The sequence below is a fragment of the Falco naumanni genome, chromosome 4, assembly GCF_017639655.2.
Source record: "Falco naumanni isolate bFalNau1 chromosome 4, bFalNau1.pat, whole genome shotgun sequence".
Taxonomy (NCBI): domain Eukaryota; kingdom Metazoa; phylum Chordata; class Aves; order Falconiformes; family Falconidae; genus Falco; species Falco naumanni.
The window spans coordinates 74,433,293-74,455,482 of NC_054057.1; the positions used below are offsets into that span (position 1 = coordinate 74,433,293).

Sequence of the window (22,190 nt, forward strand, 5' to 3'; positions counted from 1 at the left end):
TTTTGTGGCAGTTTGGTGTGGTAGTGATGGCACTTCTTCCCTCGTATAGCTTTCTTAAAATCATCCCTTGAGAGGAACAGAAACTGGAACTTTGCTATTCACCACGAAGGCATTTCCATTTGCCTGCAGCTACTCTGTCCAGGCCTGGAGGAAAAGAGGAAGGTGATATCCAAAAACAGGATAAGAGGAGGACGTTTCTGGCAGACCAGCATGAAGCTCTTGACATGTATGTCAGCTTTACTGAGTAGACAACAAAGTTGATGAAGTTGTTCTGTTGCTGTTGTGCCAGAAGAGATATCCTTCGCCTGCGCTAGCACTGGTACTTGCAAAGCATTTCGGTTCTTTATACAGAACTTAAAAAGGCCTTCAAAGTACATGAGGATCAAGTCTTCTACAGTGTTCTGTGGGGTTTGGGGAAGGTCAGGAGTTTCAAGCTTCTAATTACAATGATTACAGCCACGGCTCCAGCTCTCAACCTCTACAACTATTTTTATTACTTCTGAGCTACTAGGTATCTTCGCTGGCATCCAGGACAAGCCGTCTGTAAGGGGTTTGATCAAAACCATGATGACAGGAACTCGCTGGAAGTATTTTAAGTGGAAGGACAGCAAGTTCACAATGCTGAGGAATGAGTACTGGAATAGTAAGGCTGAATGGGCAAAAATGAGTAAGCAAAAGAGACAGGGAGAATGTGGTTCTTTCTCAGCCCATGCCGATCTGGATTATTTTAAGACCTCTGATATACCTAAGATGGGCACTGCTATAGCTACAAGGTAAGCTCCGGGTGAACAGAATAAGCACACATACTGGGAGAGAATTTAAGTATCACCTTAAATGTACCCTTGGATCTCTCCTCAGGAGAAGCCAGCAGTAGAAAGAGTTTTGGCCGATGCTCTGGCCTGTCTCACAGCAGCAGGAGGACACAGCAATGGTCTCGGGCACTGAATTCAAGAGTTCACAGAAGAGAAACCCATGAGAACTATTAAAAATAACATCATGAGTAAGCCTCAGGCTGCTGGGGAGGTGTCACTGTATGCTTATCTTATCCCTTTCCCTGGCATCCACCTCTAGCCAGTCCCCAAATCCCCGAGACAGGGCTTGGAGCTACAGAGACCTTGGGTTTAACCCAGCAGGGCTGTTCACAGGACCCCACAACACTGCTGGACTCCTGACTTTGGTACCTCGCTGTCGGGGCACTGGAAAGTGGCTGATGCGATGCCAGAGAAAGCACTCAAGGGGGGATCCGGGGCCCAACATTCCAAGCAACCAAACAGAAATTGGAGTAAGAGAATTAACGGACAGGTGGCCAAAGGCGGCAGACTGGGGAAGAGCTGATATGGCCTCTGGAAAGAGACGTCTCACTTCACAAACCACTTGGAGTTCTTCAGAGATGTTGCCAATTTTAGCAAAAGGGAGATCTGGAGTCCAAAGGCATTCCCAGAAGACAAGCATCCTTCACCCAAACCAACAAACTAAGCTGCCGTGGGATGGCTGGCCCTCACAAGGCAGCAAGGGAGGGATGGGGTGGTGGAAACACCTGCTGGTTATTCTGTGTTACTCAGGGTTAAAGACAAGCTGACTATAAACTGCGGGAGAGCATCACAATACTGACTAACCAGGTGACAGTGGAATGACAGGGGACATTCACTGCAGGTAAACATAAGAAACTAGAGGAGAAGAGCGTCTATCCCTTGCACTTATACCAAGATGGGCCTAGGACGTCCTCGTTACATTTAGGAATAGCACCTTGGAGTTAGAGCAGAGGGAGGAACACTGCAGCTCCCAGGCAGACAAAACCAGCTAGTCAAATGTTGAAGACTGTTGGGGAAAAAAAGAAGAAAAGAGAATGCGACTCTGCCTTGCTGCTCGAACCCCACACCCTGACTGTGCGAGGGGGAGAGCAGGTCCTGCGTTTCAGGGAAGACAGAGGCATGACACGAATGACCAAAGGCACAGAAGAGCTTCTGTACAGGTGACTCAAGTGCCCGTTCTGCTGGGAAAAGGTACCCCCGACAGGGCATGTGGCAGGGGACTCTGAGACACAAGTGGCCCGTGGGGCGGTGGGTCCCCCCCTGCGCTGCCGGCTCCGCGCTGGGAACTGCCGGCGTCAGCGCAGGCAGCTCCGGAGAAAAGCGCAGGTGGCGGCGGCGCACGGAACGGCGGAACAAGCCGCGGAGCTCCCCGGGGCAGGCCGGGCGGGTGCTCAAACACGGGCGGCTTCGGGCGGCTGGGAAACACCGAGGCAGCAGGGCACGCAGGGCGGCCGGGGGCGCCCGGGGCCACCCCCCAGCCTGCTCCCCTGCGGGCGCCGGGGCGGCGCAGGCCGAGCCGGGAGGCCCCCGGTGCAGCCCGGCCCCGCGGCTCCGGTGGGATGCGGGGTCCTGGGGCAGGTCCCCTCCCCGCGGCTGGCCCGGCCCCTTACCTGCGCAGGTGCCGCGCAGGGCGGCCTGCCCCCGGCGGCGAGGGAGCGGAGCGAACCACGGCTCCGCCTTCCCGTCCGTGTGGGAGATCATCGCTGCAGCGCTCCGGGGGTCCTGCGGGGGGGGCGGGACGGGGAGGCTCCGGCGGGCCCAGGGGCTCTCGCACTCGGGGCCTAGCAGCCCGCCGCTGCGCTGGGCTCCCGGCCCACGGCGGGGAACCCCGGCAGCTCCCGCCGCCCCGAGAAGAGGAACCGAGCCGGTGCCGGGGGGGGCCGCGCGGCCGCCCTGTGCCCGGGCCAGGGCCCCGAACCCGCGGCCCGGCCCGCCCGGCGGCACGTGACGGCGGCGGCCAATGGCGTGCGGCGCCCGGGCGCGGCGGGCGCGCCAAGATGGCGGCGGCGGGGCCGGCGGGCGGCGCGGGGGCTCAGCCGGTGCCGCGGGGATTAGGCGCCGTCAGGGCTCGCCCCGCGGGCCAGGGGGCTCCGGCAGGGCGCCTGCGGGGGGTCCCCGTCCCCGGGGTCCCGCGGCGGGTGTCCCTCGGCGGCCAGGACAGCCGGCAGCGCTGCCTCGGGGGAAGGGCCCTGGGCAGGGGTCGGTGGGCTCAGCCCCGGCCAGGGGCTGCCGGGGCCGCCGCAGATCCCGCCTGCCGTGCGGGGCAGGGAGCGGTGGGCCGGCGCCCGGTTGGGATCCTCTGGGATCACTTAGATGTTGGGTGGGAACCGGGTACCTCGGCTCGCCGGGCGGCTGCCCGCGGCGGAGGGGCCGGGGACCCGGGCAGGGGTTCCAGAGGAGCCCTGCTCTGCGGGACAGCAGCTGAAGCAGGGACACCTGCCAGGCCCTCGGCTTCACCAAACACGCCTCTGAAAGCGGTTTTATGCTGGAATGTTAGCAATAGCAAACAAACACGTTTAAAATGCGCTTCCAGAATGCTCCAGTCCCTTTTGAAGAACTGCAGGAAGGATCGTTCTTGGATTTATCCCTTCGGTTCCTAAACACTGGCACTGTAAGCCCAACACCAGGGTGCGGCTGGCCCAGCAGAAGGGGATGGTGCAGCAGCCACCACTCCGCTTTGCAGCATTCTCGTATTCTGTAGTTCAGTTGGCCCCTCCGTGGGTCTCGGCCATGGGGATGGATCACACCTGCCCAGGCAATGCCATGAAGACAGGGTGATTTCTGGGGTGCGTATACACACACAACTGTGCCTGCGTAAGAAAACAGCTCTGCTCACGTGCAAGATTATTACAGAAACATCTGCAGCACAGCTTTTCAGAATAAACGTACTGAGGCTATTTTTTCAGGCAGGAAACGTGACAGTGCACAAACCAACACGGTGGTAGCGGCACAAGAATATCCATAATCCCATGGATTGTTTGATTGTCACGGCAAATTTAGAAGCAGTTATTTCACTCTGAGCTCACATGGTGCATCTCAGTAAGACAGCAGCTTTGTGCAATGACAGCAATACATCTGCTTGTGCAACTTAAAAAACAACTAATACCTTAGTTGAAAAGGTTTGTTGGGGTTTTTTTCTGCAGCCTTGGAAGCATTAAAACAAACAGAAGCATCAAAACATTTTTTATAGCTGTTACTACACAGTTGGAAATAAAAAATAATGACAATGTATTTTCCAAGACAAATGAGACTGCATCAGGAAGGTGAGAAAACACAGAAATATATACAAATCAAACTGTTTGGCAACACATTTATCACTGGCAGATGGCAACACCACTGTTAGCTTGGGGAGGCACGTATGGATTAACGAAGGAGAATGAATAATTGCTTTCAGATAATTTGCAGTGTATGTCAGATATGTCCCTGCGGTCTTGAAGGTTGTGAATGATTCTAAATGCTTTTCTCATTATCTGAGAAAAGTTTTAGAATTACAAGAGACATTTCATTTTGTCACCTTCAGCAACAAGGAAGCATCGAGGCAAGCCTCCGCAGAGTGGTTACCTCCGAACCCTGACAGCACAGATGCAACACTTAAAATCATCTTTCTGCATTAAGACCGCCCAGTTGCAAGGTTTAGGGATGACAGACAGGAGGATGGAGACACTTTCAGTGACTAAAATTCAGACTTTTTTTCCTAACATGCTGAACAGTTTATGTCACAATGCTATTTGAACAGTTGTAATTTATATCCACTGAACTGTGACACTGTATTCACTGAAGGTTAAGATGGAATAAAGAATTGACTGCAAAATCTTGGATTGTAAAGACAAGTCTTACCTAAAAACACAGCCAAAAAGCTGGGAAAGGACCTTACTTATTTTCCCAGATTAAGACTGGTAAGTAGGACCGAAGCTTTTTCCATATATGAAGTGTGTACTTGAGAGAAATACACAGTGTGCTGAGGGAAACAGCATTTCTTGGAATGCCACTTAAGGCAAGCCTTGTCCTTTTCATGTCACAAAGTCATCTCCCGGCAGCTCTTGCACAGGAAGGTGGGGGAGGAAAAGTGATGTGACTGCCAGGGAGGAAAACTATCCCAAATTCCTGAAAATTCACCGGATGTGGGGCAGAAGGCTTTGCTAGGAGGTCCCCCCACCATTATACAAGCCACGGACACCTGACGGAGAAGTGGAGGTTGGTAAGTGGTCACCCATCTCCCCTTCCGCAGCAGCTCTCCCCTCCAAGGCCAGAGCAGACCCTTCCCCACAGCCCATCCTCCCAGCAGACCCCACCACCTTCCCGCCAGGTCCCCCTTACTTGAAGGATGCCCAGCCCAGATGAACGGGCAGCTCGTCAACCCACTGCTCATCAGCCGCTGCCGGCTGATCTCCCCTCTCCGCTCCTTCCCGCTGGGAGCAGCATTCCATGCCAACGCATCTTCCTCCGATTCTCTGCTCCGGCTTTCAGCCGGGATGGGTGCAGGCTGCGGACTCTTCTGCTCTCAACTAAACCCAACGCTGCCCCTTAGAAACCCCCCCGCCCCAGGTCTGTCATAGGCCAGTTTATCATTAGTACCTCATAGATTGTTTATTGTATATAACAGAAATCAAATAAACCCGAAGACATACTGTATCAAAAATAGAAAACATGTTTAGATGTTATACTATAAATATATTTATAAATCCGGCTTCTTTTTTTGAAGCATTGTGTCCATTTTGTTCAGTGAGACTCTTTGCAGACTCAGAACTGCCAGAAGAGACAAGAGTCAGAAAACATTGTGAACGTGAATACATGAAAGATGACAGTTTAGGGTCCAAGACTTGCCCAAGAGTCCCAGACAGTTTACAACCTTAGATCAGTCCAGGCTGGAAATGAGGATGATCACAGAAGTGGGTTAAACCCACTAAATCTAAGATCAGGTTACAAGAAGTGCTGAAGTGATCCAGTGATCACTATAATATCATCTTAAAAACATCTCCATCAAGGACATACTCAAGCTACACTGACAAGGTAAACTGGTGCTCAGAAAACAGAGCAGAGGGTATCTAACACGGATCCAGCATGCAAACGAACAGAGGGAACCGAATGTTCGAATCTAAAGGGCCTTCAGATGACACCCAGTGTCAGAGGGCACTTTGGGGAGCCCTCACAAAGAGACTAGAAAAACACCTGCGCTGTTTTGCAGCCATTTAAAACCCACAGATTTAGGCATTTCACCAAAGATTGCAAATTGAACCAAGGACAGAAGGCAGATGTCGTATTTCCACAATGCTCCCTGCCTTAACAATCAGCAGGGCAAATTGTGTGCTGATGAAATGAAGACGTTAGTGACTGGGGCCTAAACATCCAGTGCTTTACACAGGGGAAAGGGGACTGGTTTACTGCTGGCAAGTTATCCTGCTGAATACTGGAACCTGAAGGACAAAGCGTTTCAGAGCCCAAGGCCAGGGAAAAGGTCTTGGCAAGTGTCACTCGGGGAAGCACCTGTCTAGAAGCATCAACGTGAAGCAAAATTGGGGACTTAAAACCTATCAGAAAAATGGAAAGAAAAGGCACAGAAAACAAATCGGGGGGGGGGGGGGGGGGGGGGGGGAGGGAGGGGGAGGGAAAGAGGCTCTAGATGACCCGTGTGCCGAAGGCAGGACAGCAACTGGAGGAGTTTGTGCAATTCGGAGCAGAGGGCTGGAGCGGGAGCTCGGCGCCTCTCCAGCATGCCATGTGACGGCAGGCCGCCAGGGGGAGCAGCACACCCGCCCAGCACCCCTGCGAGCACCAGCCTGGAACAGCGTTCCCAGCCTATCGGGAAGGCCTCCACCTAACAAAATTTTCAGGATGAAGGAGCAAGCTCCACTCAGTATCGTCTCCTCTGCTTTTTTTTTCCTTTTCTCTTTTGTTCCTTCTCTTTTCGGGCTCCAGCTGTGGTAAATGTGATACAGTGAGCATCTAAAAAGTCCAGCAGTTTTGCTTTGGAAATTTTAATGCCATTCTGTTTCAGCTCTGTGTGCAGCTCAGCCAGTTCAATTGGCTCATAAAAGAGAATCCTGTGGTAAAGGGCTGTGTTTGAACGGATGTAGCACCTTATTGCGTCCAGCTTTTCTTCTTCCCGAGCTGCTGCCTGAGATGCAGGAAGCTCCTCTTCTTCCTCCTCAGATTCAAAAGCGCAAGCTTCAAACCCATTCATGAAAGAACTAAAAGCAAGATCAAGTACACCAGAGGTCAAGGAAAGAACAGGCCATCAAGGACAGGGCCAGAGCTCCCCAAATCCCTGGTGGCCAACCCCTGTGACTACCCTCTAGGATCACAGCCTCTCCAATACCAGCACCCACAAAATGAGTGAAGAACAACATGGCATGTGCTCTGCAAACTTCCCTGTCCCAACCATGGCAGTGCTGGTCCTGCTCACCAGCCCTGGAGCCGTCTGGCATTCCGTGCTCCTGACCCATAGCTGCCATACTGCAGCCACCTCTCCCAGTAGTGCTGTGCCGTCCTCTCCCTACCCTAGCTGCAGGTTCTTGGTCAACATCGAGTGCTCCTTGTCGCTCCAACTTGCAGAGACCAGACATGCCAGATTTGGGCCTGGCCTACACGCAGCCACAAGCACTTTTGGGTTCTGAGAATAGCTCACTGGGAACGAGACTAAAAAAAGCAAAGCATATTCCTTCTGTAGGAGTGCATTGACCTTCAAATGACACATCCAAGGAGGTGGCAGGGCCACTGCAGGCCACATGGACACTCACCTCTGTTTGCCACATTCCTAGCTCATCTCTGTCCTGCACCACTGACTGTTTTGTTTAGTATTTTGTTGCCTTACCTCTGTGAACCAAAAGAGATGTCACTTCCATCCACTGAAGAAACAGCAGACTCCTGAGATGCTGGGAGCATGAGTTCCTCACCATCAGCTGCCAGAGACGACCTCTCCGGAGATACAGATGACCTTTTCTGCTTTTTGGCTCCTTTTGGGCGATGTGTCATTTTAGTTCCCTCCTTGGGTGCTGCACAGCCTGTTTCACAGGATCCGACAAGGTCATCCTCAGCCCTCCCCACAGAGAGCACTGAAGAAGCTGTAGCAACCTGCCTCCTTTTGCCCACAGCCCTCGAGGTATTGCCACGCTTCCCCCCTGCAGTCCGGTCTGCCTTTGACTTCCTAGAGTGTTTGGCCGGGGACTTCTGCAGGGGAGGCTGGGAAGATGGGATTTCACCCTCAAAGTCAGAGTCCACGTCCTGGTGAGTATACTGGAATATCTCCTTCAGCTTCAACACCATCCGGCGTTTTGGGAGAGGGCGGACACCAAATCTGAAAGAGAAAGGGGGGAGCTTAGGTTAAGGTAACGCTGCGCCTTCCACAGTCCCAGCTCAGGAAGAGGCCGAAGTCAGGGATCCAGTGGTCAGCTGGAGAAGTGTGACATGACCTCAGAAAACACTGACTGGAACTTCCACCATGGGTTCACTTTCAGGCCAGGAGCTTTCTTTCACACTACCTGCCAGCAAGTTTCTGCTCATAAAGAGATGTACTCGTGGAGGCAATGCTGACCTGCTCAACTCCTTCTTCAGCTCTGGGGTCTCCATGAGGGAGTAAGCTGGCATCGGTGTCACTGGAGTGCTGGAAGACTTGTCGTTCTCCTGACAGGAAGGTTCTACAGCAGAATGAAATGACTATGATCAGAATTAGTACAGAAAAGACTTAAAATGGCTGGTATCTCCCCCTTTTAGTGGCAGATGTTGAAGTATTATCCAATAATTGTTTAAGTAGCACTACTTTCCTACAAGCTCTTCTAATCATTACTCAGCTTAAGATTGGACAGAACAGTCAACACTTCCCCCCACCCCCTAAACTGGGATACTTGGTTTTTATTGAATTTAAATCAGAAAACAGCTTAAATTAAGACATATGTCAGGTCTGAATATAAAGCCCATTCAGGGCTTTGTTAGAACAGGCAAAGATTACAGGGCAATTAAAAAAACATGTTTACTGAATTCCGTAAAGTGATGGTTTTCCAGGAAGAAGATTTCCTAATAGGGACTTGATGCAGAAGAAACTGAGCAAGTCAAGCTTCTGGGGACCTGCGTTAGATACTGATTTAAGGATACCGATTTACTGATACTGTGAAGCACAGTCAATCTCATACGTCATGTTCTAAACATCTATGGCATAATTAATGTGAGATTAATTACCGGTCTTAGATGGAAGGAACCATCCAATGATATGTGCTGGGCATGCAGAGGTCTGTTGCAAGGGCCCAGAACCAGCAAACTGAAGGCAGCACAAGACAGCAGGGCATCAGCAGAGCTTTGCAGGAAAGCCTGCACGAAGCCTACCCACGGGCAGGGACAGGCACCCACCCCCGGCCAGCCTCAACACAAGGAAACCCGCTGTGCTTGCACTGCTGTGCTGCTTACCTGACGTCCTCATGTACGTTAGCACAAGCATCGCTTCATGAGCGTGTGAAAAGCAAGATTGTACAAAGCACCCACTACTACAGGGAACAAATACCCACTGGCATGCAAGCTGAAGGCTGTTCCTGTACCTTCCCATCGCTATCAAAGAACCAGTGTGAACGAAATACAAGTGGCTATGCTCCAGGGATCCCACATTTAGATACGCTCTCTCCCACATCAGAAGATTGTACCTTCTTTGTGCCTGGCCCTGACAATTACTTCGGATCAGGCGGCCAAAAGACCCTTTCCATGGTCAAGTGAACCACAGGTGAGATGACCACTTAAAATGAAAACAATTTAACCAAGTCCAATAGATTTAGTATCAATACAAGCTCTCACCAGGAGTCTTTACAGGATCTGCCTGACAGGCACCTGCTGCAGCTGACACCCTCTGAGACAGAGGGAGCACCTCTGGAAATTCGTCTTCCTCTTCTTCTCCATTCCAGTGATCCCAGAGTTTGGAGTTCAGATAACTTGGTCTACTGCCTGCTGATGAACACACCTCCACAGGACTCTTTTCAAGACAGAGCAAAGGTGTTCTTCTGCCAACAGGGCTTCCTCGAAGAGGGGTACTGCCCTTAATTTCCCATGTGTGGACTGGGCTCTCCCACTGGTCACACCAAGAGCCAGGTCTGGGGCTGCTGGTAGTGCAGGTCTTTGCATGGCTGATGTGGTTGGAGCCCTGGTTGTTACCTCTGACTGGTGACACATGCTCAAGCTGCCAGCAGTCATCAATATGGACCAGGGGCTCACCACAAAGCAAGACGCTACTACTTAAAGAAGACAGAGTTACTTCCTTTTCACTGTCCTCTATCTCAATCACACTGGTATTTGTTTTATCTTCCAGTGACTGCTCATGGCACAGAGACACAGGTTTGGATAAAAATGAGATCTTGGCACATTTGCTTTTTATGTTGGTGTGGCCAGGGGAGAGAACTGGATCCACTGGAGAAACTGGTAGGGAGTTCTCGGAAAATGATCCTGCTGCTGGGCTGCTGGGAGGGCTCCTTTCACTGACTGAGTTCTCCTTAGGCAAATGTTTGTCTGACAGTGTTGTTTCACACACTTTTATTAAATTTCCAGTCATGTCATGGTTACTATCACCTGCTGCTAAGTTCTTTCTGCTAAGTTTAGATCCTGGCCTCTTTAAAGAATTAATACTTGTGACCTGAGTCTGCGCTGATGAACTTCTGCTTTTGCTCAGAACTGGTGTGTCTGGCACTAGCCAGGAGCCATCTGTACCTAAAGACGTTTCATGACCAAGCCTTTTTTCAGGGCTCAGGTTTGGATTCTGTTTGCTCTCCATACAAGCATCTATTTGTCTGCTGAGAGGCACTTCAGTGGACACCTTTACATTGTTACTTATATGCACTGTATCTGTAATGTCACATGAGACCTGCATTGATGTCTGCTCTGTTTCAGTGACTGATGAGTTATGTTCAGGTTCTGGTATCTCAGGACTTTGTTCTATGTTTGTACATTTCAGTTGCCCAGGGATTTCCATTTTCTTCAGAATGGAGCCTGACTCTGGTGACTTCTTGTCTTGTAACTCCATTTCATCATCAGAAGATAAAACAATAACATCACCCTCCCTGTTCCCCTGAGCTGCAACATCCTGAGTCCTGATGACCAGTGATGACAACACTGGGACACATGTATGCTTGTTTACATCAATGTGGGGAAGCTCTGCTAGAGCAATTGTGGTGTTGTTTCTTGATGCAGTATCCAGCTCGTTGGCTTTCTGAAAGTGTATTTCATCAGATGGGTGTGACTTTTCCTTTTTGTTTTGCTTTAGTGTTGACACATGTTCTCTGGCAAACTTTCTCTCTGATTTTGGAGATGCAGGTGAAGAGCCAACAGCAGGAAAAAGGGATGTGTAAGGTTTGGGAGGAGGACTCCCATAAAAACCGCTTCTGTGAGGAGAGAGGTCTTTTTGTGACATGCCGTACAGAAGTGAATCATTAACATCAACATCTTTTTCACTGGGAGTATTTCCTGGTTCTTTGATAGATTCTTTCATTGGGGAAGGTTCACAGTCATTTCTCTGAGTTGCAGAAGACAAGCATTCATAACTTTCATTTATATTAGCATCACTGTGGAAGCCAGGAAGCTGTTTTTCACAGAGATCTGCCTCATCATGCAAGTCCTGAGATGACCTGGAATCCTTCACACCTTCACATCTCCTAACAGTCTCTCCTTCGTTAGTGGTAGCACCATGGGATGCTACGTCCCATTTTTGAGGTTCACTGTGGTGAGGCACAAAAGTGGTCTGTGGATCATTCACACTCCTGCACCTATTTATATTCTGCATTTTCTCTTCTTGGGCAGATGCGTCACGTGTAGATCTTTCCACATCATTGTCATCCCTCAGATCTTTGAAGCTGTTGCCTAATGGAGCAGGTTCAGCTCTCTTTACCTCTTCCTCCTCAGTCTGCTCGTTTATGCCTTGCGCTGCCTCAGTATCACTGCAGGTGCTGCAGTCTGTTCCCTCGCTCGCCTCTGTTTCACCTTGTGCCATCTTTCTCTGAGTTGCAGCAAACTCATAGATTTCCTCCAGCTCCTGTTCACCCACCCCACAGTCGTCTTCTTTCTGGCATTCAGGATTCAGCATACCTACTTCTTCCTCATCTTCACCTACCCACACTGACTTCAAGAGGTCTTGGAAGTTCTCAGCTCTGTCCTCACAATCTCTGTCATCCCTCACAGAGATAAGATCATCTTCTGAATCCACTCCAGAAGACCCCTGACTCTCTCCTGTGTTGTTTTCACACTTCGCCATCAGTTCCCTCACACCAAACCTGCAAGGATATAATAGTAATGTTAGTATTTTCCTCCTCCAGTATTTCTTCACCATTTGGCTGCCTGATCACTCTTGTAAAAAAGAATTTGCATGAAGATGCTGGTTTCCTAAGATAAAATCTGGAATTTCCTTTTCCAGGTGTCACTCACATGAAAGCATCAGGCTCACTCTTCCTTTTTTGTTTGAGACTAAACAGCTATACAACTACACTAAATCCTCTTTCCTGTTTACATAGGTGAGAGCCCCGTGGAATGGCTGGAGCTGTATAATGTCTGTTATGTGCAAGTTTCATGGCTTTCTGGAGTGATAGGGCACCTCTGTACATATATTTTGGCAAGACCCAACCATTTCCGCCCCCATATCTCAGCAGCTGCTTCTCTTTCAAGCTCTTTACTCAGCACACACTCAGGATCACACCGAGAGCATGGCTGACACAACAAATCAGTTTTAAGCATCCGATACATTCTGCAAGTGTTGTTCAGATCAAGTGCATCACCAGTGCAGCGCTTTGATAGTCACATATAGAAGATATGCTCATCATCGTCAATATCAGTGGTCAACAAACATTCTGAGAAAGAACTCTTGGCAAAAGTCTGCTAAGCATATACTGAACATAGAAAATCACACAGATACAACCTCAAGAGAGACTCATGGAAAATATGAGGGTAGGATATTCTTATGTGCAAGTTTCATTTAAGATGTGAGCAGATGACCATGGAATTTGTAAGCCATTAAAATTGCAACGGAAGGTATCAGGTTGGGGTCTGTGGGGCTGAAAGCACAAAGGGATCCAAAACATGCTCACGACACAAACCTGGCAGCCAGAGCCCCCACCTGGGGCAGCACCCTAGCAGGGATGTCAGCATCAGCAGCATAAAGGTATCGCAGGAATGCACACACCGCCTCTCCAGTCACATCGCTCAGCAGCACACGGCGTGTCTGTGCGTTCCCATCCTCCTCCACTAAGAATCCTTGGCTGTGAACCTGGGGTAAGAGGAAAGCAAAGGAAGTCTGTTTGCTATAAAGGAACAGCAATACCAATGCTCTTTTTCCCATCAGCTTAGTCTTTTCCTATGCCAAAGTCTTAACCCTGGGACCAGGACCTGATGGCTCAGAGGGAAGCTAAGATGACCAGTTATGCAGGGTTCTATATGGAATAGGCCATCTTCTTCCTGACCCTACAGCTGTGAGCTTTGATAAAGTTTAACTACTCATTTTAGTCACACATATAAAAGATGGTCTTAAAGAGTTCTCCAGTTAGTTTTGGAATCAATTACTTCCCAGAGCACAATTTCCAGAGTTATCTGCACCTGTGTACAAGTGAGCTTCCTCTGATTGTTTTGCATTTACCTACTGTTGTTGACACACTGCCAAAACCCTGGTTCTCCTGATGTCTCACAGGAAAAGAGACACCATACAAAATACTACTTCACTGAACTGGACCATTATCTGTGTGGGTCCAACTTGACCTCAGATTTTGGCAAAAATGCATCTCCAGTTCAGTAAGGTCTCACTTCCTTTGCAGCCAAATCACATATTGTGCTATCTGAAACACCCTCCAAAATTAAGGGATGCCATGCGACAGAAAACACGAGCTCCGAAGTCATCTCTGATTAATTACTGTCTCCTTTTTACCCAAAATCTTCCACAAAGAAGAGCACTCCCTCACCTATACCAAAAATAAACATGAAATGCTGCCCTGCAGGTGGGGACTTAAGAGGAAAACAACCATCTGCAGGCATCAAAAATACAGCGTAGGGCCAATCCCACAGCTCTACCTACACAAATGAATCCTGTCCATGAAAACAGTGGATAGGAATGCTGAAGCCAGACAGATTTGCAAGGAAATAATGAGAGAACGTGGCTAACCCAATAGCTTATAAGGTCCTTTGATTTGTGGGCACACACACATTTGCTAATAGTTAGGAATTTTTTAAAGAATCTTCACATTAAGACGGCTGTATGGCATATATGAACTTGCTTCCCATCCCTGAACTTTCATGGACCCCTTAGAAACGGCCTGAGCCACCCTGGGTGGAAACTACTGCCAAAATGCGTGAGGATGAAACTAAACTTTCCAAACAGGCAGCTTTAAAGAAAGCTCCCTTTTTCGGAGATGACAGGCGGCAGCTCCGTGAAAGAGCAGAGTTGAAATGTCTGGCTCGCTGCCTTTTACTGGCTCAACGGGAAGCTGCACAGGAGCAGGCTGGGAACTACTGAACCCAAAATGCTTCTGGGAACACAAGGACTACTTCACTAGCCTTGCAAAAAACACAGTTCAGTGCAGCTACCTACAAAGCCACCGTAACAGTGACAAAACCTCTATGCAGGTTATTTTAAAGTACTTTCTAGAATCTTTCTACTCCATATTGAACCTTCTCAGCCTGGGTGACAGGCAGGACACACTAAGATGGACAAGGCAGCCTGCACTAGTACAGGTGCAAAAATTCAAGGGCTAAAAGCATTTAAGAAGCTTCCTCCACTGCTCGCGTCCAGAATGCAAGGAAGGATCCTTGCCTCCCTGTAGTTGCCGCAGATAAATTACCACATTTTCAAGCACTTTTTCAGGATTGTGGTTCCCTAAGCTGAAATACTACCACAGGTCCAGAGGCACTTGCCATTAGGCCCAGCAGGGCTCTGGGCCGATTCTAGAGCATTAACCGATTGTAGGTGTTGGCAGTCTGGGCTTTTCTGAAGCGGAGGAAAGCACGTCAACAGTACTTACAGCTTGCATGGCCTGTGGACACCGTGCGTACAACACAAACGTGTGGGCATAAAAGACTTCCCCACAGTCCACCTGGAACTGGACATCACTTAAGTGGGGGTTGTTGACCATTGCACTGAAATCTTCAGCCAGCAACCTGAGAGGGGACTAGAACACAGAAGGAACACAAAGACAGAAGTTAGGTTACAGCTGTCAAACATTTCCCTGAAAAATAAGAAGGGAATAACCCAGTTTATCAGCACTGCTGTACTGTGGGCCCCAGTCTGGATATGCTGCCTTTGCCTCCTGAAGATAATCATCAGCATTATCAACTTCAGGTCTTCTGTATGACTAATAAGCAGACAAGTCTAACAGACATCTCTGGCTTTATTTTCCTCCACTTTTTTACCATCTGGCAATTGTGAAGAAAGGGCAGTTGTGTTGTATTCTACTGTACTTGTTCTGTCTTGTATTACAGCACATTATCACCCTCAGATCTTCACCACACCATTTCCTGATGTGGTCTAGCCACTGCCAGCAGTTGGCCTCTTGATCTACTGCCTTCCACCACATTTTCAGGAAACTATAATTTCCACTTTAACAGACTTGAACTCGATTCACTATAATTAGAGTAAGAAGAAAGAAGATGATTCAGGGATGGAGTAATGAGCCTTTCTTCTCTCGTTCACTGCCTGGCAATGACAGCTGAGAAGAGCAGCTCTGCAACAAGGAGCCCACATAGAATAAAACTAATATAGGTGTCCAGTTCAAAGGAATGCACGTTACTAAAAGCCCCTTTTGAAAATGCAATCAACTACAAAAAAGAAACATAATTTCTATTATCATTCTAGAACCCCTTGCTGGAATTTTGAGGAGGGCTGGTTGACCGAGCTACCTGTTGACTGATTACTGGTGATGTTAAGGTCAGGCCTGGGGTATGCTGCCAAAGACAGCAATGCTGGATGCTCTGTTTCTGCTCTGGAGCTGCTCCCAAGTACAAACCCACCCCAGGCAATCTTCTCAAGACTCAGATCCCCCTAGGCAAGTGTTTCGGCTCTGGAGGTGGCCAGTGGCAGGGAAGTGTGAAATACCCTCGGCTCACAGCTGAGAGGCTGGCTGACTGTAAGTGGAAACCAGTTTGTAGTTAACACACTAAGGACTGACCTTGTGCTTTTCAAACCTACTGTAGAGTTCAGGAACTGCAAGTTTTATTCCAGCGAACATCTGTGTGAGATGCAGTTCCACCTGGAACAACAAAGCTCTTTATTTTATTAGCAGGTTTCTACATTAGCAGCGGACCATGGAAACCCAACCTTTCTACTCATTCCAGCACGTGTTTGTGGGCAGCCAACACTAATTAGCACCAAAACAGCAGCACACGCTGGAACACTTCTTACAAGCCTTCATAGGTGGGCTAGAGAAGACTCTGCGTGTCCTGGCAGTGGTGTGGACTGATCTCCAAGGGGAAGACAGGAAGCTCAGTCTGGAAACTAATCTGATGTTTCTTGCTTTCTTATTCTTGGCAGGTAGGATACCTGCAAGACAGTACCGCAGGAAGCCAGCAAACACAGACTCCTGATGCTACGTTCCAGGCAGTAAGCCCAGAACAGCTTTCCTGCTGATGCTAAAATTACGAATCAAGAATGGGGAAATTAAGTAAGGCTAGAAACCTCCTGGCTGCACTACTCTCTGTGCAAAGCAGACTGGTCTAAAGACAGCTCCAAGCAGGTATGAGCTGCTGTTGGAGAACACACCACAACACTCTCTCCTGCTGCTGAGGCCAGCTAGACTGGACTCCACAGATGTGACAAGGGTCTTAAGCATGGGTGGGGGCATGCATTACCAGCGCAATGATGGATTTGCTTTACGTGGTTACTCTGCCTGTGCTCACATAAAGCACGACTCTCTCCCACTGGCAATCCAACTCTTCAGCAACACTTCATTTGCTCAGGAAAACTATTATGGATTCAAACTAAATCTGAAACAAATGATCAAACTGGTTTTTCTAGTAGCAACTGAGTTTCAACAACAGTATCAGAACAGTTTCTGTATTGCTAAAGGCCTCTGGTTTAATAGACTCAGAACCTTATAAAACAAAATGTTTTTTCCTGCTAAGGTTTGTTGTTTTTTCTTCTTTTTTTTTTTTAATACCCCCAAATAATAACTTGAGTTTCTGTAACAAGTAGCTGGGGTGCTCAAGTTTCATACTGATTCCCACCTGAAAGAATTGTCTCCTTTTAGAAGCCCCTTAATTCTGTAAGTACAATATGAAAGCACATTCTCAGGGCATCAAAATTTATCTAGCACCAAAAGCTACTAGCTTTCATGACATGATTATTTATTACCAAACCAAAGATATTAAGTTTCACCAGATAAAGTGGATTACCTTAATAAGAAAATGAATTTATTTTTTTTAATATGTACTCCAATTGAAGAAAACTGGTTATACATCCATGGGGGATTACATATCCACTGCTGCATCTGGGGTAAGATGTGAGCTACAGAACACTACTGGCTTGATAAAAAAAACAATCTCTGAATTACTAGCTTGTATTCTTCACCAAGTCATCACGGTGAGCACACTGCTAGATCCTCTGATATGTATTCCCACAACTGAGGATTTTCTATACTAAACCTTTTTAAAGCTCACATTAGCAGCAAAAAAGTGCTTATCTTCCACGGACCTCACAGCATTCCACATCATCTACTGGCTTTTACACCAGATGAGAGAATTTAGTCCGTCAGCCAGTCCTTGCAGGAATTCTCTCTTCCACTGCAAGGCACAGCACGAAGAGGAAGGTGGCAGAGGAGGAACAGCTTCCATTCAGAACTACCTAAAGTAGCTGGGTGTGTGAGTGTGGAGGAAGCACCAGGCAGCTCTGTCTCTTCTGGGCTGCAGCCGATTTTCTCTTGGCTAGTCTGGGCATTAAAGCAGAGTACTTGCCTAATGTGGTGCAGCTGCACCCCTAGTTCCTACTCCCAAATACTCCTAGTGCTGTAACTCTTTAACCTGGTTCTCTTCATATCTACTATGCACAGCTTGGCCTTCTGTTACCTGTCAGTTCAAATCATCTCTCTCATCAGGTGGGACAAATACTGAGAAATCCACAGGCTTGCTTGTGGGCATCAATGAAATACCACCATGTGTGCTGATCACCTGTGCCCACGATAATTCTGAGTGACTGTGAACCTTAAGCACCTCTTTGTTTCTATGGAAAGGAATGGGAAATATTCCATACTTCTGTGAATTACTCAAGTGCAACAGCTTCTTTTTTACAGTGATAAACACAGACAAAGAGTGGAAAAAGGGTTGCCCTTACTCTTTTACAGCTGCTTGTCAGGAGGCTCTTCTCTTTGGACCGGGGCACAAAGCCACTATGTGGAATATCGCTGCAAGTCAGTTCTTTTCCTCAAAGAAGAAAACGCACATCATAAATCACATACAACTTATTTGGGAGACAGAGTGATGTAGGAACTCCTAACAGGATCCTTGCCATGAACAGCTCCCTGAGACAGCTGCTATAACCAGCCTAAGTTGAAGGCTCAGCCTCTCCCTCATGCCTTTACTGGAGGGTTTGGCTGTGGGCTGTGACAGGCTGTGGATATCTGAGCACCATTCAGCCATGAGCAGCACCGATCTACTGCAGATCTGTGTGTGCCATAATCATCCAGATGGAGGAACTGCAGAATGCAGCATGCTTCTCTGCTTTCACATCTCAGCTTTCCTCCAGTAGGAAAAAAACCTACAACACAGGGTGGTATGCAACATGCTACAGTCTCATCCTAGCAAACAGGCAGAATGTATCTTTGATCTGAATTTCAACCGAGACAAAATGCTGTGGGCCCTAGGGCTCAGAGACAGCCAGTGAAATCAGTGTTGCACAGCCTGAGCACTGTGGTAGCCTATGGAGGGCATAGATCAGGATGCAGAGCAACAGAAAGAATTAGTATCTTCAGAAATAGGTTCTGGTGCATTAGTGTCTGCAGAGTGTTTTTCCTCCACCTGGTCTCATTTACACACACAATAGACATTTATGCTATTAGAATTTTATATATTTTTTTATATATAGATGTATGTGAAAAATTAGAAATCATTTCCCTCACCGAGGAAGCTGTATCTCCACTGAAATCCCAGTATAGTTTTATAGGACCAGGAATCATTTGCTGCACTTTAGTAGGGGAAGTGAGGAATACTATACCCAAGTGAAAATGCAGACAGGTGAACTTAGCAACCACGTTCTCTTTCACAGGTGAACAGGAGACACATAATACGTTCTGTTGAACAGCCAGGCCTTTGTAAGGGATATCATTGACCTTGAAACTTGCAGTTGTGCACCACATGCCACTGGATTTGGGATATTAGAGTTGCCCATCAAGGAATACTAGGTGTTCTGGTTTTTCAACTCCACATAGGTACAGACAAACTACAGCTTTGTGTAACTGATGTACCAACATAAAATCATCCTTTTGCACATCTCTCTCATCCAACTGTCTCAAGCCCTGAAAAGACAGTGCACGCCACAGAAAGACTGTCCAAATAGCAGGGATGAGGATTTTGTCTCAGCTGTTGAACATGTCTGGGCTTACCCTGGAAAAAGATACTTGGACATCTCTAAGAGAATTCTAAAATAAAATTTAGTATCTGCTGCCCAAGAGTTCTTTTAAAAGCTGGGATTTATAAATAATTTCAGAAACGTCAGCTTGACTGTATGTAATGCTTACTGTAGAAAAATGTCCCCCCACAATTATCACCCCTTGGATCAACATCAACATCCTGTGGGTGCTGTCACGGCTCTCCTAACTTAGCACAGCATAGGTCTGGCTCTGGGTAGCTGAAGGGATTAGGGAGAGTGCTCAGAGCTGCCAGAATTTACCTGTCTGCTCTGCTGCCTGAATGTGGCCAACATCAAGGTTCCATTGAGTAAGGGTAAGTCCTTCCCTGGCCAACTCAACTAGGTCCTGCAGGGTCTGAACATCCTTCTGGCTGTGAGATAAAACCTGCTCATCTCCTTCAGGGTCTGACTTGGATTCATCGCAAGTTTGGCCTCCAGCCTCGGTGCAAGTGGACTCATGAGAACTGAGGTCAGGCTGAATTTGCTCGGATACTTTTGGCTGAGCAGATCCCACCGATGGCAAAATGTTCTCTGTCTTATGATTCTAATCAAAAGAGGAGAAAAAAGACACCAATAAATTAGGTCTCGTTTTATGTATTTGCAGAGCTCAAGAGTACAGTCTCTGCTTCATACTTTTGAAACATCCAGTAAAGGATTACAGCACATTCCCCAGGTACAGGGGCTTCTGAGGCAAAAGTTCTCTGCAGCTTTATGAAGGACTCTCCAGACAAAACACAGCTCTGAACAGAAGAAAGGAAACTACAACAGAAAATGCAGAAGAGAGAGTTTCTCCAGGAGCATGTCTGTGCAGCCAACTGCCAAGCAGGGAAAAAGGATGGTGGAAATGCTCCCACTCCAACATCTAAATATTTCATTATAGCTGGAGCACCTGGCAACAGCCACAGCTGAAGCTCTCCAGGTGCTTCTGTTCTGAGTTCTGAAATGCTTTTGCAGTTACATGTAACTAAATCAGACCTTCACCTTGGAGCTAATATTTTCCAGGTTTGGACTCTGTTTCCCAATAAAAAGTGTTTTGTTTGTTTATTTCTAAGTAAAAATGGTTTAGCCATTTCTGTGAATGGAAAGAGTAAGAGGGAAAACACTCTTCCCATGATTTTAAAGGCCTTCCTACTTTTTATTTTTAAACTCCTCTGGCAATTTTTGGCTTGAACAAAAGATCAAAAATCTTTGTAGAATGGAGTCCCTGGGCTTTGACTAGGAAAGAAATATGAAAAAAAGTACCTATATATGCACAGTAGTTTTTAATAGAAGCACCAAACAATTCAAGAAGAGAATGAGGGAAGGAAGAGAAGTGATATCCTTCTTCTCAGAGAGCAAGTACGTGATAAGAAGACAGACTAAAAGAGCTTTTTCTATTTCTATAGGCACTTTTTATAAAGATACAGAGCACTGGAAGAAGCAAGAGTTCTAGACAAAAAACAGAATGAAACAGTGGAACTGAAAACTGGATCAAAGCTCCTATGGCCAAGAGACAGTGGGATGCACAGGGAAAGCCTGAACTGCAAATGCTTTGCTCTACCACTCTAGGCGCTCCCACCTATATCTCGGTGCAAGACAAATACCGGTTTTCAGTTTAATCTTTCCACCCAGATCCTTTCTGAGTGCAACACATGGGCAAAGCTCATACTAGAATCAATCAGAGAAAAGTGCCAAGAAGGAAAACAAAAGGCTGCTGCAACCACAGACAAACTCATGGCAAAATGAGCAGGATGGGGTCCCTTTACTCAGTACTCTCTGTTCCCATCAGTTTTATTTTCTGAAAGCTCAAGGAACAGCATAGTAACATGAGCCTTGGTCCCCTCTCCAAAAGGGAGAAATGAAAGTTCAAGATCATAAAACCTAACTGTGTAAGGCCAAGGGACAACAAGGCACAAGCAGTGACTATGCAGAGGCAGGGGATCACTTGTTTAAATACCAAATAAGGAAACAGAAGGGTTACAGGGCAAGTGAACTAGGGCACATAAATATCAGAGCAAGGACAAAGGAGCATCCCACCTGCATAGGCTTCCAAGGTACAATTGGAGGGGTTAACGCAGCAGTGTAGAATGATTCAGGGTCACAGGGTCCAGTCAGAGCACTGATATTCCATAAAAAGCACTCCTTGGTTTTGGACAATGGCAAGAGCCAGGTTGCTTTCCCAGATTCATCCTCCAAAATCCTACTAGCGGGAAGCTGAGGGGTGGGAGGGAATTCCACCTCTTCTGCAAGCAGCATAGCTACTCGCTCTTGGATCCTTTTGCGGGCCTTCTCTGGGTCCTGAAGCAGTAATGGTGGAGGTGCAGTTGAGACTTTTTTACGCTGTTTTTTCTCTTTAAGAAAAGGAAGAGGAAGCCAAATAAACAAAGAGCTGGAAACATGTAGGGCAGAGGAGCTCAGTATGCCAGCTCCTTCAGCTGCTGTAGTCAGTGATGACCAAAAGGCAACTCCAAGCTGAACACAACTCTTCAGATTTCCACAGGTAGTCTGAAGCGTCACACCACCCTTATGGGAATAACGAACTCCAGAAAGGACTGACTCCTGTTCACACTGCTCTGCTGCCTGTTGGGAGCTGTCACACCTCTAAAAAATCTGATCATTATGGAAGCAACTGATATCCACACAGTCGAGCTCCCAGACCCCTGGAACAGTGCCTGTATGACAGCGCTTCACAAAAAAGGGAGAGAAAACCACCACCCAATCCATGAAGGACTCCTTTTCTTGTGTGCTGCTCACCAATGGTATCAAACCACAGCTCACACAAACACTGAGCAGCTTTCATTTGGAAATTCTGCGTCTTACTACCTTTGCCTTACTAACGCCCAACC

The 22,190-nt window shown here is 47.7% G+C and overlaps 3 protein-coding genes and 1 long non-coding RNA gene across 10 annotated transcripts in view; 1 reads left to right on the forward strand and 3 right to left on the reverse strand.

Annotated features, from left to right (window-relative positions):
- The window catches only part of HMOX2 (heme oxygenase 2), a 16,005-nt gene extending 13,474 nt beyond the window's left edge, over positions 1-2,531 (reverse strand). The window contains exon 1 of the mRNA XM_040593251.1: positions 2,423-2,531. The gene's annotated coding sequence lies outside the window, so the exon portion shown is untranslated. The remainder of the gene's footprint in view (positions 1-2,422) is intronic.
- The window catches only part of LOC121087811 (zinc finger protein 501-like), a 5,642-nt gene extending 3,111 nt beyond the window's left edge, over positions 1-2,531 (reverse strand). Inside the window, exon 1 of the mRNA XM_040593249.1 lies at positions 2,423-2,531. Within this exon, the coding sequence (XP_040449183.1) occupies positions 2,423-2,513 (91 nt within the window). The 5' untranslated portion in view covers positions 2,514-2,531. The remainder of the gene's footprint in view (positions 1-2,422) is intronic.
- The window catches only part of LOC121087815, a 21,069-nt gene extending 3,525 nt beyond the window's left edge, over positions 1-17,544 (forward strand). The window contains exons 2-3 of the long non-coding RNA XR_005827747.1: positions 15,676-15,687; positions 17,533-17,544. This is a non-coding gene — a long non-coding RNA (uncharacterized LOC121087815). The remainder of the gene's footprint in view (positions 1-15,675; positions 15,688-17,532) is intronic.
- Positions 6,398-22,190, reverse strand: part of SLX4 (SLX4 structure-specific endonuclease subunit) — a 31,498-nt gene continuing 15,705 nt past the window's right edge. For 5 of the 7 annotated variants that reach the window (XM_040593241.1, XM_040593245.1, XM_040593242.1 and 2 more), the window contains 9 exons: positions 21,382-21,695; positions 19,627-19,909; positions 18,073-18,161; positions 14,774-14,920; positions 12,863-13,032; positions 9,588-12,046; positions 8,344-8,446; positions 7,624-8,106; positions 6,398-7,000 (listed from right to left, as the gene is read on the reverse strand). In XM_040593241.1, coding sequence (XP_040449175.1) covers positions 6,664-7,000; positions 7,624-8,106; positions 8,344-8,446; positions 9,588-12,046; positions 12,863-13,032; positions 14,774-14,920; positions 18,073-18,161; positions 19,627-19,909; positions 21,382-21,695 — 4,385 coding nt within the window. In that variant the 3' untranslated portion in view covers positions 6,398-6,663. Of the gene's footprint in view, positions 7,449-7,623; positions 8,107-8,343; positions 8,447-9,587; positions 12,047-12,862; positions 13,033-14,773; positions 14,921-18,072; positions 18,162-19,626; positions 19,910-21,381; positions 21,696-22,190 lie in introns of all 7 variants that reach the window. The other 2 variants (XM_040593246.1, XM_040593247.1) reach the window with 2 other exon arrangements.